Below are 13509 nucleotides of genomic sequence, written 5' to 3' on the forward strand. Positions count from 1 at the left end.
CTCACTCCCTCCCTATTTTGAGAACCAAGGTCTACTGTCATGATTTCTTAAGTCTGACCTAACTCATCTGCTGCAAAAAGTCTAACCATGACAAAGAGTGGCTCTCAGCTTTGACAGTTTCCTGTAACTATTTTAAAGTAACAGTATGAAACAAAGTCAGGTTTTGGTGCAGACAGGTGGGAAATTAATTCCAGAGAAGATGGTAACTCCCCAGACAAGGTAACTCCATCTAGTTATAGAAGAAAACATTTTTAGAGAATGTAAATTCACTCTAGCTACTGAAAACCTCACAGTCTCCTACACTGCTAGGGCCTTCCTCTATGTATTCATGTAATATTATTTGGATCAATTATTTTAGCATTTATGAATTCAAAATTATTTACTCTTAGCAAGAACTTTTGCACTATGCGTTTTCCTTATTTTGTTTCTTTTCCTGTGAAGCGTATCGAGTTACATCTTGTACAAGGTAAAGTGACAGACAATTCATTGAGACAACAGAGTATTAAACACTACGGAATAATAAACAGTCTGCTAGAGACTGAAACACCCTCTTTAAAAATGAAAAAAGCCATTTTTAATATTTACCTGAGCCTGTAATCTGCACAGATTTTTTTTAATGTGCATTTCACAATGTTGTGCTTGGCTAACACAAACAGTATAAAACTGAGAAAAGGAACACTCCAGGCAGTAACTGTATTAGCTAATCCCATACCATACCATGGGGCTGGAAATTTCTCAGCAATTAACAGAGGTTTTGGCACCACTCTTAATCTTTCTTTCATAAAGAAATATCTAAAGACAATTTGAAAAGTAAAAAAAATGAGCTGCTTGATGAGGCAGATAAACAGACTAATTGCAGAGGATTTCTCTACAGCTTCTGTTACAGCTGATCTGCTGCTGATGACTCATACACAACACCTAGCAAGAATGATTAATTTTTCTTAAAGTATATCCATTTACTCATTCCATTAAAGAATGAGTAAGTAGCTTTGTGATAATTCTTTTCCTTAAAGTAATTTTAAGTCCAAGGTCCCTTAGGGACTTAATTCAGATACCTCTTACAGTTTAAGAGTACACTTCAGAGACAGAGTGATAAACTGAAGAATTGGTATTTTTCTGATATCCAACTTACATTCATAATTCATACAGGTACAGCAGGTGATAAAAACCCCTGTATCTTCTTAACACTTTAATGACAATTCCAAAAGTGTTTTTCAGCTTTTCACTTTGTCAAGTAGAGCTCACTTAAAAAACCACTCACGCCCCTTAATCCGTGATGAACCTGACTGTGTGTGCTTCTAAAATGAGCTTACTGCAACTATTTTTTGCATTATGTGTATACTTCCAAGTACAAGTTCCAAAAATAGTGAAAACTGGTAGTAACAGCTTAGAAACATTTTAACATTGCCCCTCCCACAAGGCTTTCAGGACAGTAAGGACTGATTTGAATATTTCTGCAACACATCATGAAGCCCTGAAGTCACTTTCATCAAGACTGCATGTCCCTGTAACTTTCCTCTTCTAGCAAATTTAACATCCCAGCTCACTATTAGCCAGATATGTCACAAGAATATTTTCTTAGTAATACCACATGGTCAAGCCAGGTGATTTGAGACAAAAATCAGCCCATTTGATTTTCAAGGATTAACAGCTTTATGTTGAGAAAGCATATGACAATCTTTGCAATAAAATAGGAATTGAAAAATTTATTCATTGGGATTACAAAGTAACAACAGTATCAGCAGGCTGGCTGCAAGAACTAAATTGCTGTCTTTGTCATCTAACTTCCATTGTTTCAACAAAATCAAATGACTACAACACAGCCATTATGCAGTACCGTGTTCATATTAACATAATTAAGGAAAAATTTAAAAAGAGTAAAATACTACATAAATTCATAGAGGAAAAAAAGAATTTTTTTCTAGCAGGCTCTGAAGAAACACTGTTTACCAGGAAACATAAATAACGATTAAAAGAAACAGACAAGGCTGATGAAGGCATGTTTACCAAGAAGTGTATATAAATAATGCCATATTCCACACAGGTGGTGTCATTAAGAGCATCACTGTACAACCACTGGTAACAATTTTAAGAAGAAAACAGCAGCTGAAAATCACCAAATGACCTGATAATTCAACATTTTCAAGTAAGGACTTCAAGAGGGTAACAAAAAGTGAAAAATGTTGTTCCTAAACATCAGGGATAATTAGCACATTTCCTTCACCGAGTAATGAATTTCATGACATAAAAACAGCAAGCACCAAAGCACTCAAGCACTTGGTGGATACTGAAAACAAGACTTCTTATAGTAAAGCCTATTGTTCCTTCTTTTGATAAAAGCATAATGCATTTTTACCTTATCATGGAAGTGATAGTGTTATAAAGGCCCATCAATTCAAGGCTATCTCACAGAGGTCAGGCTGCAGACTGCAATTTAAATCCGGGCAGGAAGGATAAACTGTTCCCAAGAGCAGGCCATGTTGTATTACATAAACAAGAATGATTCTTATGACTTAAGAGATTAGGAAGGATATAAGAAGTATGCATATTAACTGACAGATACTCTAGGATATGAGGGTAAAATGTGTTTTTTTTTTTTTTTTTAAAAAAAACCACAAAAAAACAAAAAACAAAAACCAACCAAAACCTAAATACAACAACAAGGAAATGGAAGAGTAAGATGTTACAGAATTAATTCCAAGACCACTATTCAATCTAAATGACCTCAGTAAAAGGTAAAACATAGAAAATGTAGAAAATGCACTGTAAAATTCAGTGTTGCATGGCCTATGACAATATCCCTTACAGGCTAAAATACAGTAGTGAAAACTACCAACATAAAATAAACTTTTGTTACCAATAGTGGGTTTTTATCAGTGATAAAAATCTCATGTGACCAAAGAGCCCAGAATTTACCATAGAGCACTTTCAGAACAAAAACCAGCCCAAAACACAAAGTAACTATGAATAATCTCAGATACACTTTTCCTGCTAAAAGCACCTAATACTAAAAATACAGGGAAAAAAAATAATCAGACAAGACATGATTAACAGCTACTTGTGTGCAATACAAATTGTCACCTTTACAAAGCAGTAATATTTATAACCTATTTAGAAACCCAGGTTTAGTCCTAAAATATTCCGTGCATGTGAACACACATGTGCGTAGAAAACGAGTAATATGTATATATGAAATTTTTTGTTTCTTACAAATAAAAGTTCAGGGAATTGTCCATACAGTGTATTTTGGATAAGTATCTCAAGATGGTGCAAACTCATGCTTCCTCCATTGGAAACAGAATTAACTTGGTTCATATCAGCTGAGAATCTGGAATTTTACTTTTTTTCTCCTGTTCAACTTCAATGTTATTGCTGCAATACTGATGCATTTTTCAACTTGAGACCTGTTCAGTGAGTTGCTGAAACCTAGAGCATGATGTACAACATCTCATTGTTTAAAGTTACAGGCAGCTTAATCTACAAACATAGCTTTCTCTGTTGTACAGTATTAAAAAACTTACCTTTCGGACTGAAGCCAAACGATTCATCATTAAAGACTCTTCTCTATCATCATCATCATCCAAGTCCAACATGGGCATACTAAAGCTATCAATAATACTGCAGCACCTGGAGTTTTCATCCCTTGGATCAAAGGGATCCACAATGATTGGTTCAGTTCCTTTGATTTCACAGCGGCAGAAAGGACAGCCTTGGCCATCAGATTCCTACACCAAGACAAAAAAGTGCATATATTTTTAAAAATGAAAAATATAAGTAATTTTAAAAGTCGGTCTTACATTTTTCTACACAAAAATGCCCTTAACAGGTCTCTAAGAGCTTGTAAAGCAGCACTGGAGTAAACAGGAAACAGATTCATGCATATTTAACTATAATGAATGGTAAAATGACTGCACTTTAAAAGCTGTCTCTCTTAAAAAGTAACTAACCAAAATGCAGCCATTCTCTCTACAAAGCACCAAAATTGTAATTGTCTTAATATTACAGGTCAGGAAGTAACACCTTGGCTTTTAGGATTACAATTTTCCTATTTCCTCAGAGTAAAGAAGGTGAAGTGTGTGGACAGAGAGAATGCACTTTATTATATATTTTATGTTAAATTTTAAATCTTAAATTTATATTAAATTTTACATTAAAAATTTTATTTTATATCTTTTATATTAAATACAAAGTATTTCTTTTTCATCTAAGGTTAGAAAATGCAGATGAGCTTTAGGGCATGCAGCTTCTGTTCTCTGAAGAACATACATACAGTCCATCATGACTGCAACATTACCATCTTTCAGTGATATGCATACAGAACATCTAAAACTACAAGCATTTGTTGACATATTTAAGAAACAAACCAGTACTTTACTACATTTTCAATAAATTATGTAAAACAAGGAATTATTTTCACATTACCAGAAACAAGAATTACTTGAATTTTAATTTGTAAGTGGTATGTTATTTTCAAGCAGCCCTATTTTCATTCCTTTTACTCATTTCAGAAATATTTCTTCCTCATCAGAAGTAATCAAAAAGCCTTTAAAGTACATTTCAGACTACTAATGAAGAAAAATACCAGAGAGAAGTCTTTCAAGCACTTAAAAATTTTTTCCATCAAGAGGCACAATGTACATTTGAATTAAGAAAAAAACCAAAACAAACCACACCCAATAGAGGCCTGAAGCTTTGAGAGATCAAGATAATTCAATCTGAATTCATAAAACATTGTGTCATTTGCAGTCAGGCAGACAGACAGATAGAGAGATACAAACACCAAAATTAATTCTAAACAACCTAGCTATCACTGAAATATCATCAAGCAAGCACAGCTTTTTCATTATTTAAATATAAGGACTGCTTTAATTTTTTTCTAGCATTATTTTTATCCTGACACTTGCCAGTCTTACTAAACTGGCAGATGATTTTACAGTTTGTTGAAGAACTGTACTTCAGGCCAGATAACTATATATAATGTCTCCTGACAACGGTCATGTCTATTTGCATGGTTAGTACCGGATTTTAATTTTGTGTGGAAAGATATATGTAATCTACTTTTAGCAGCCTTGCATTCTAATTACAAAGGACTAGTCAACATCACTTACCTCAGAAGAGTGCCTCCAAGCTATAGGGACCTGCTGAAGTAATCACTGTCAAGTGAGCAAAAGTCTTCCCTTACTCATGCAGTTCTTTACAGTTTCATTTTCTAAAAACAGCCTTACAGATGAGGCACAGAGCTTTTCATTTTCGAGGCTTACGTGGAGCTATGTTGTCAAATAGTTCTGTACTAGCAGTTTCCTTCCTTTTCAGAAGCACTAAATTCACCAAAATATATTGGGAAACCAATCACAGCAACACAGACTTGTATTCAACAGTATTGTATTCAACAACTGAGAAATTAAAATTGAGATCTGAGATATCTATAATGAATACACACATTTGTCCATGCCCATGGAAAGTTTTATTTAGAACACTGAGAAAGTAGCTATTGTGAACCTTACAGTGCAGCATATATGCCCATATGTTTTTAGAATCAAGTCCAGACATGCAGTTTTTAGACAAGAACAGGTTTCTCTGGAAGAAAAATGTTTACTCCTGTTGCGTAATACAAAAAGGAAACAGTTAAACCAACTCTTGTTTGAGAGACTGATCTCCATAAAAGTGAACAACTCTGAATCATCCTTGGTATTCTATACAGATCTGATGTTGCTTACTCAATTCTTTTCTGCTTAGTGAAAGCATCTGCATTGGACCTCTTGAGGCATGCCTAATGACCCATTATGCTGCCAATTAAACACTAGCCCACCAGAAGCTCGCAACAGCTGACGCTGTTACAGTGTAATATTTCTTCATTGTCTCACTAATTATACGAAAGTTAAATTTGTAATGAAGACCAAAATGTACCTGGCTGATTACAGCTGGTTGCAATGTTCTGATGATGCTTGATTTCGAACATGTCAGTTCTCTGAGCCTAAAATGCTTTGTTGTCCTCTTCCTGAATCCCTAGCCTTTCACCAAAGTACTGAGGACCTTCTCAAGTTTCCAGAATCAGAACACATCACTGGCACAACACTGGAATGTGCTGCTACCATGTTATGAGACAACCGGCAATCAAAATGATTTCAGTCTTTTTGCCTAGTTCTTTCAGCTAAGGAAAAAAAAAAAAAAGTCTACAGACCTCAGAATTTCAGAATTATTTTAAGTCAAAGATTAACATAGTCAGACCTCTAAGTTTGTTACTCAGAATGAAACTGGTAAGAACAGAGAAAGGGTACTTCTGAAATGAGAAATATTGTTCCAGCTCAGAAGCTGCCTAGTAGTGAAATAAATATTCTTATTTGGGTATATCTAAACCGGAATTTTCTCAGAATTTCTGATCTGTGGGCAATTTGAAAGATTTGTGTTTGGAGCATCAAACGCAAATTTCAGAAAGAACACAAAATTGGAAACTGAGAACATTCCTTTTTCAGCAAGTTTTACTGCTAACGGAAGAAAAACTCAGATGATACTTCAGATACATTGTGTTGGCTTGCCAATTATTTTCTTAATTAGGAATTTGAAAAGAGAAACTGTTGTACTTTAAGTCATATCTAAAACACGAGAATGAAAACTCATTAACTGAGATGAACTCATTCAAAGCCAAGACAAAAATGGACTAGAGTCAAGGATCCTTTTTACTCTTTTCATGACATTTGTAACCAAAGACAGGTGCCTAACTGTGAAACAGAGTCCTGCCTGAGAATGGGATGACCCTTACTTGTCCCCATATAATATAGATATGAAGGAAGAAAGGGTCAGGGGTAAGGAGGCAGATTTGATTCACTTTGAGGAGCACCTATTAGGAGAAAGTCTGAAATTGTAAAGAGGAATGACTTCTGCTTTTGATTTTAATTTTAAAGTCAAATGCTTGTTACCTACACTGAACTAAGGTACCAGTCCTCCCTTTTCCCACAGATTGTTATGTTCATGAACAAGATGGACAAAACACAACGACCTGTATGACCAGCAAGGCTCTGTGTTTTTTGCAATATTCAGTAAATTACTTTGAGAGATCAGTGTCCCCTCCATTCAATATCTTACCCCAAGAACCATCTAAAGCTAGGTGGTTTAGTGCTTTATATATTATTAACATGAAACACAAGAATCCTAAGCTTATTTTTCTACAGGCCATTACATGACATAGTACTGACTGAATCCTTCTATCACAAAAGACATACTATCTCCTTATAAAACACAGTCAGTTATCCACTCTCAGCTGCTACCTGTCCTCTTCATGCCTTTTGAATATATCATGAAGTGACCTGGGCGGCTGAATTGGCACCAAATGCCCAGCTTTCACTGTCTGAGTAGATACTACGCTAAGGAAATAGTTTCCACTTAGCAGCATTCAGCAGATGGCCTTGGCAAGCCTACAAAACTAGATTTTAATGACTCCTGGAACTTTTATTTTTCACAGATTTTGGTCCACTAAATGAAAAAGCTTATAATCTTAAATATATATGTTCTTGAACCTTCTTACTGAATACCTGGAAAAGTAAACATATACCCACACTAAAAACAGGGATTTAACAGAAATCCATCCTCTTTTCCACTAACTGAACTATGACAGTACCTGCCATGCTGTAAGACAAGAAGTGCACATCAGGTGTCCACAAGGCTCTATCTTCACATCCTTATCATTCTCTGCACAGATTTTACACAGCTGAAAAGTGGAACCCATTTCACAGTACAATTCATACTGCTCCTGTAACAAAAGAAAGTCAAGTGATTATTTATTGCGATTTATTCACAAAGACTATACTTAAGCACCATTAGTGACAAACATTTCTCTGAGTATCCTGTTTTCCAAACCACTTTAGTTATTAGTCAAGGAGACTACTGCTACTGATCTATTTAAAAGCCACACTAAGGTTACTGAAACAGCTTACTTTTTCACTTCTTCAAACCTATGATATACTACAATAGATGCTACAAAAAAAGTTTAAATTATCTGTGCCTATTAGACATAAGAAGTCTGTAGAAAACCTAACTGCTATGCAAGGCATATATACTGCTTCCTGGTTGCAGCTGAGAGGAAGATAATGAATACATAGTTGTAAATGAGAAATTAAGTGATAAATGTAAATAAAATTGGGGCTTCCTTTTATAGGTATGAGTTCAGGACTAATGAAAGTTTTTGGATTGAAAAACTGACAAGCAAGAGGGCTTTCTACATACAACAAGTATGTAGTATGGTTAACTAAACTAAACAACCCTTGCGAAGGAAGTATGGCAAGAGTACTCCCCAGGATAACATGGCAACAGTCATGCAACAGATCATTCAGTACTTTGTATCCTTACAAGACTGACAGGAAGGTATAAGAACACCTTCAGGAGGAATAAATAATAGATAAAATTTGAGTCCTGAACAGTTTTCTAGAATTAGATATTGTCGGGGAACTGGCAAAAATTCATCAGCATAGAAATAAAGCTTTCTTAGTCTTGAAAAAACAAGTTTTGAAAGGTTAAAATAAGGAGAATACAGTTCACAAGAAAATAAGCAGCTACTGCTGAGTAAAGGGAAGGGAGATGAGGCTAAGAAAAAGAGGAAAAAATAAGGGAGAACACTCATATCTGGAGCTGTAGTCAGTATATACCAAAGATGCTTACGGTGGAGCTCTTGCAAAGAACCCATCTGGATCAATCTAGCCCTGCAGCCACATTTATACCATCTTTTCATAGTTTAAACAGCTCTAGTGACAGCTTTAAACTACTGCAATTAAATATCATTTAAGGCAGCATTCACATAGTTCAGACTCTGTTGAATTACCATCAGAATTAAATAATGGTGTCCTCATAACTACAAGTTCAGAAGCAACTGGATTCATTCAGTGAATTCAAAATACAACATGACTGTCTTGTGAGGAACAAGGTAATCACTGAGAATGTCTAAGCTGCTTTTCCTTTCCTTGAGGAAAAACAGAGATACAGGGCTAGAAAATCGTTCTGTGCAACACAAATATCTGATATTTTTGCATTACTCTTTCGGTACTATTTTAACACTGGAAGGAAATGAGGGAAGTCAGAAAAGTCAAAGTACTCAGGCTTTCTCCAGGTAATTATTTCAGTGATTCTCTTACGAAATGTGCATCTTCACAATGATATTCCTGATAATACCATAGACAGTAATGACTACTTCTTTTCTAAAATATTTCTAGAGGTGGAATGCACTTGGTGCTCAGAATTACAGAAGATTCAGCAAGTCATGCAATCTGCTCTGAAGAAATGGAAGACAATCTGAAACACTATGGCTTGTATCTACTCTGATGTCTTTCCCTGAACGTATCTTTAAGTCTTCCACATGCTTTAGTAACGAAAAATCCTCTACACAGTATACCTTAAACTTCTAATGTTAATTTCAGCACCATTTTTAATCAAGCATTTGTGATGGCTACTTCCTATTACTTGAGTATTAAGCATCTGCATATTAGTTTAATCATCACTTAACAAGACTACAAACACATCTAAATTTTCTAATTTTCTCTGAAAAGAAATTTTCTCTTTCTCCCTTTAGGCACTTAATAATTTCTGTTGCTTTTCCCTGATCTCTCTTTTAATTTGCACAACAGACAAAGAAGAAAGGAAAGACACCCTGGAACCGGTATCTTTGTGATATATGAACTGTACTTTTCCTTCTGAACCTGTCAACAAAATGTACCATTCCTATTCAGGCTTCCAAACTATATTTTGATCTTGATTTTATTTCTGTAATCCCATCTGCTATTAGCAAGGAAACACCAAGCTACATAAACCTGTAACATAAAGATCAGAAAAATCTTTAATAACCGTTGACACATTTCTCACTTCGAAGAGGTTTTAGAATAAACAAAACTTTTCAAGACATGTCGTCTATGTCCCTATCGGCTCTAGAGTTTAAAGGACTGTTATCCTGTTCTTCATCTAAGCCCTTCTATCAACAACATATTTTCACTATTATAAATATATTTCTCACTTTTTAATAAAAGCTTATTATCACTGCTAGATGAGATAGTAAGGGAAGATTACAAAATAACTGACAAACTCTGAACATACCTGTGTGACTTTTATGTGATCATGTGGTGTGGGTTCACATAATCCTGTCAAATCAGGATTATAACTTCGTCCATCTGGGAACAGATAGCTGCATCACAAGAAGACTGTTATAAATATGCATATCTCTTTAGTTTTATTAGCTAAATAATACCTATGAAATTTCAAGGGGGCACAATAAATTACAGTAGACTAACTAAAATGCATCATCTTTCCTCAGCCATCTTTCTTATCTTTTGGGAGCAACCGGGTACATGCTCAAGTCTGTCCATAAAAGCACAGGAAAGTTTTTGACATCACATGCACAGCTACCACCAGAATGCATGTGGGCCTTGATCTGCAGGTAACTTTCTGAGTGTAGCTCAACAGAGTATTACTTTAGATCTTCATTTCACAGTGAACTTACACTTGCATATGTGTCTACTGATCTCTCCACTGCAAGCATCATGCTTGGTGACTCAACAGACTATTTCAACTAATGGAGCAGAATAGAAGGTAGTGCACATTTGTGTTTAACTGTGTGCATTATGATATATAAAGTGTTTTATATATATATATATGTCAGAATATAAGTGTGTATCTGTGTATATTATGACACGAATCTACACTGAGAATCCAAGATGCAGACTGGACTTTAAGCAAGAACAAATGAAGGCATTTCAAAATCCTGTGGAAAATTAGTAATAGGTTAAACGATATTACAGAGACCCAAAGTTGTTCTATATTGACATCTACGTTACCTCTAACTTGCAAACAGTTTCTTGGAAGTTGTGTTGTTAAGTCACACTGAGAAAGTTATATTTACATAGGGTACAAAAACTATACTCTGCATTAAACATTTTCAGCTCTAGTTTTTGTTTGCTCTGAGTTTCTAGTAGAAACATTATCATTATAACTGTGTTTTTTATTACAGGAATTAAAGCATTATACCTGGGAAAAAAGTAACTGGACTGTGCAGGACTGAGAAAAATGGCAAGATTGTAACGGGTTTCTCAAGGTTTTTTTGAGGATTGGTCAATTGTCCCAGGTATTGTTTGCTGTTGTTTTGGTTTTTGTTTGTTTTTTTTTTTTTTCATTATGATCATGTGGATATATCCCAGTGAAAAGACTGACACAAAAAAACTTGTCTGTTACTTTAGCCAACCTAGTAAAAATGTATTACTTCTCCCTATAAACTTAGATTCTCTTATAATTATAAATCTTTTCAATAAACTATTAGAACCTGGAAACTGTTTTGGCTGCACAATATATAAAAAAGCAATTACATAGCTTTCAAATCATTGTCCAGAGTTAGACACATGAGTAACTGGCAGCAGTAACTGTTCAATAAGCTTAAGTGCATGTGGGACTCTTATTGGGGCAGGGGGAGGAATCAATGCGACAGCTGCCTGATTTTATTTTCTCCTGGAATTTATATGCTACGAGATATGGTTCTGGTTAACTTTGGTTAATGGAATTACCTGGAAACAAGTGTTTTTCAAATGAATAAAAGGGATGGTCCTTAAACTCCAAAGGAATGCTAAACACTGTATCTAGATTCTCTGTTTTAAAGATCTCTAATAAGATATAAGCATCAAAAGAACAAAAAAAAAGAAATCCAGATTTCATACCTATAGTAACTACAGGAATTTGTACTTACAATCCTTCCCGGCTGCCATCAATCAAAGCTTGAAACAGAGGCTTATTGTGAGGTATCGTCTGCAGTATGTTCCCATCACCAGTCACATATCCAATGGCCCACTGTCCCAAGCGAGTGCAACTCAGCCTGAAAATGTAGCTTGATAAAAACAGGATGAATAAAAAGTCAGTGTTAATCACAGTTCAGCAAAACAAGTGAAGAGAGTAAGGATGGCCTCTGGTTAAGACACTGAACTGGGTCTCTGAAGATTTGGATCAGATACCCAGTTCTGTCATGTGTTTTTTCTAATACCTTAAACAAACCTTGATGTTTTACACTTTCAGCTGCCCATGGGCAGAAATAAGGTAATGGTAGCACCCTACTCCCAACTTCTCATTTGCTTGATTTTCAGCTCTCAAAGTGAAAGCTGCACATTCACTGTGAGTAGTCTTACTACGTACATTTAGACATGCCCATAAACCTTTTCAAGAACAGTGTATTATATTATCAAGTTTCCATAGCTACAACATGTATCTTTTGTGCATACACAGGCCAATAACCTGAACGAATGGAAGGGGAGGTATAAAACATCTTTAGACGCAACAGAAATGAGGACAATGAATAATAAAAACTGCTCTACTAGCAATGTTAATTCTGTGTGCACCAGAGGTGGTGAGCAGGACAGAAGAAATACCACTTCTACTTCAGAAAATACCACATAACACCAACCCAAGAGGACTTAAATTTAAATACTTGTGTGTTACAGGTGATAGCTGGGAGTATACATAATGCAGAGAGAGAGCACAGTAGGAGGGAAAGGAAGATTACAGGCAATAGTATCAGGCATGTTTAGTTCTTTTTACTAAAAATTTTAGCCCTTTTCATGTCAGACACCATCTCATACGCAAAATCCTCATTTCAGAAAAGCATCCCACAGTGAAATAACATAAACTCAATTTTGTAATATTATAGAGCAGCTTTTCTTAATTATACATCAATATTTTATTTCCTTCCAAACTATTTAAAATGAGAAATATTAGCCTCCCTGAAGTTTGTCATAGCTCTTACAACCTTCAATAGGGCCAACATTATATTGAAGTAGGAACTATTTATTTGAACAGAATCTTGCAATTTCCAGGACATTTTAGGCAGATTAAAGCAGCAATTTCACTTCATATCTCCTCTTTCACACTCCAGCATTTCACCTAAGCAATTCAGAAAGTAATTTTCTGATATGCAATAGGAAGTTATCTTAAAACTATCTCTATTTACAAGGAACATAAATGCAACTTCAGATAATTCTCCATTGCTCCTCTTTTATAATCACAGAATCAGAATCAATAACAGAGACAATACTAAGTATAGCAACCACTCTCAAAATCAACATAGTTATCTGATTTCCGTAGTAATGTTCACGAGTGTAAAGTTAAAAATCAATGTCATTATACTGGAACCACAAGATTCATGTATATATGCACTTGACCAGTCATGTAACTTAACAAGATACACTATAGTGCTTGCTAAAAATCAAAAGAAACCAAGTACAGAATATGGGTAGAACCGTTGCTAGACTAAAAAGTTGCAAATGATGCACTTTTAACTATGCATACATGTGATCTTGCAGCAAAGTTAGACAACAAGACATTAAGGAAAAAGCTTCATAACTGAAAGGAAAAGCTAGCAAAATAAGAGTTAACTATATAGAATTAAATCCATTAATGAATTTTTGTTTCTCCGATTTGAGTGAAGAAAAAATAGGACAACAGAAGTGGCATAAATGGTAAAACTTCAGTTTGAATAATTCAATATGTATAGCACCA

The 13509-nt window shown here is 35.0% G+C and overlaps 1 protein-coding gene across 5 annotated transcripts in view; it reads right to left on the reverse strand.

Moving 5' to 3' along the window:
• CBLB (Cbl proto-oncogene B) overlaps nucleotides 1-13509 on the reverse strand; it is a 132655-nt gene that overhangs the window by 35147 nt on the left and 83999 nt on the right. For all 5 annotated transcript variants that reach the window (XM_074898645.1, XM_074898683.1, XM_074898674.1 and 2 more), the window contains exons 7-10: nucleotides 11711-11848; nucleotides 10075-10162; nucleotides 7616-7747; nucleotides 3522-3725 (exon numbers count right to left, since the gene is read on the reverse strand). In XM_074898645.1, coding sequence (XP_074754746.1) covers nucleotides 3522-3725; nucleotides 7616-7747; nucleotides 10075-10162; nucleotides 11711-11848 — 562 coding nt within the window. The remainder of the gene's footprint in view (nucleotides 1-3521; nucleotides 3726-7615; nucleotides 7748-10074; nucleotides 10163-11710; nucleotides 11849-13509) is intronic.

The sequence above is a fragment of the Athene noctua genome, chromosome 1 (assembly GCF_965140245.1).
Source record: "Athene noctua chromosome 1, bAthNoc1.hap1.1, whole genome shotgun sequence".
Taxonomy (NCBI): domain Eukaryota; kingdom Metazoa; phylum Chordata; class Aves; order Strigiformes; family Strigidae; genus Athene; species Athene noctua.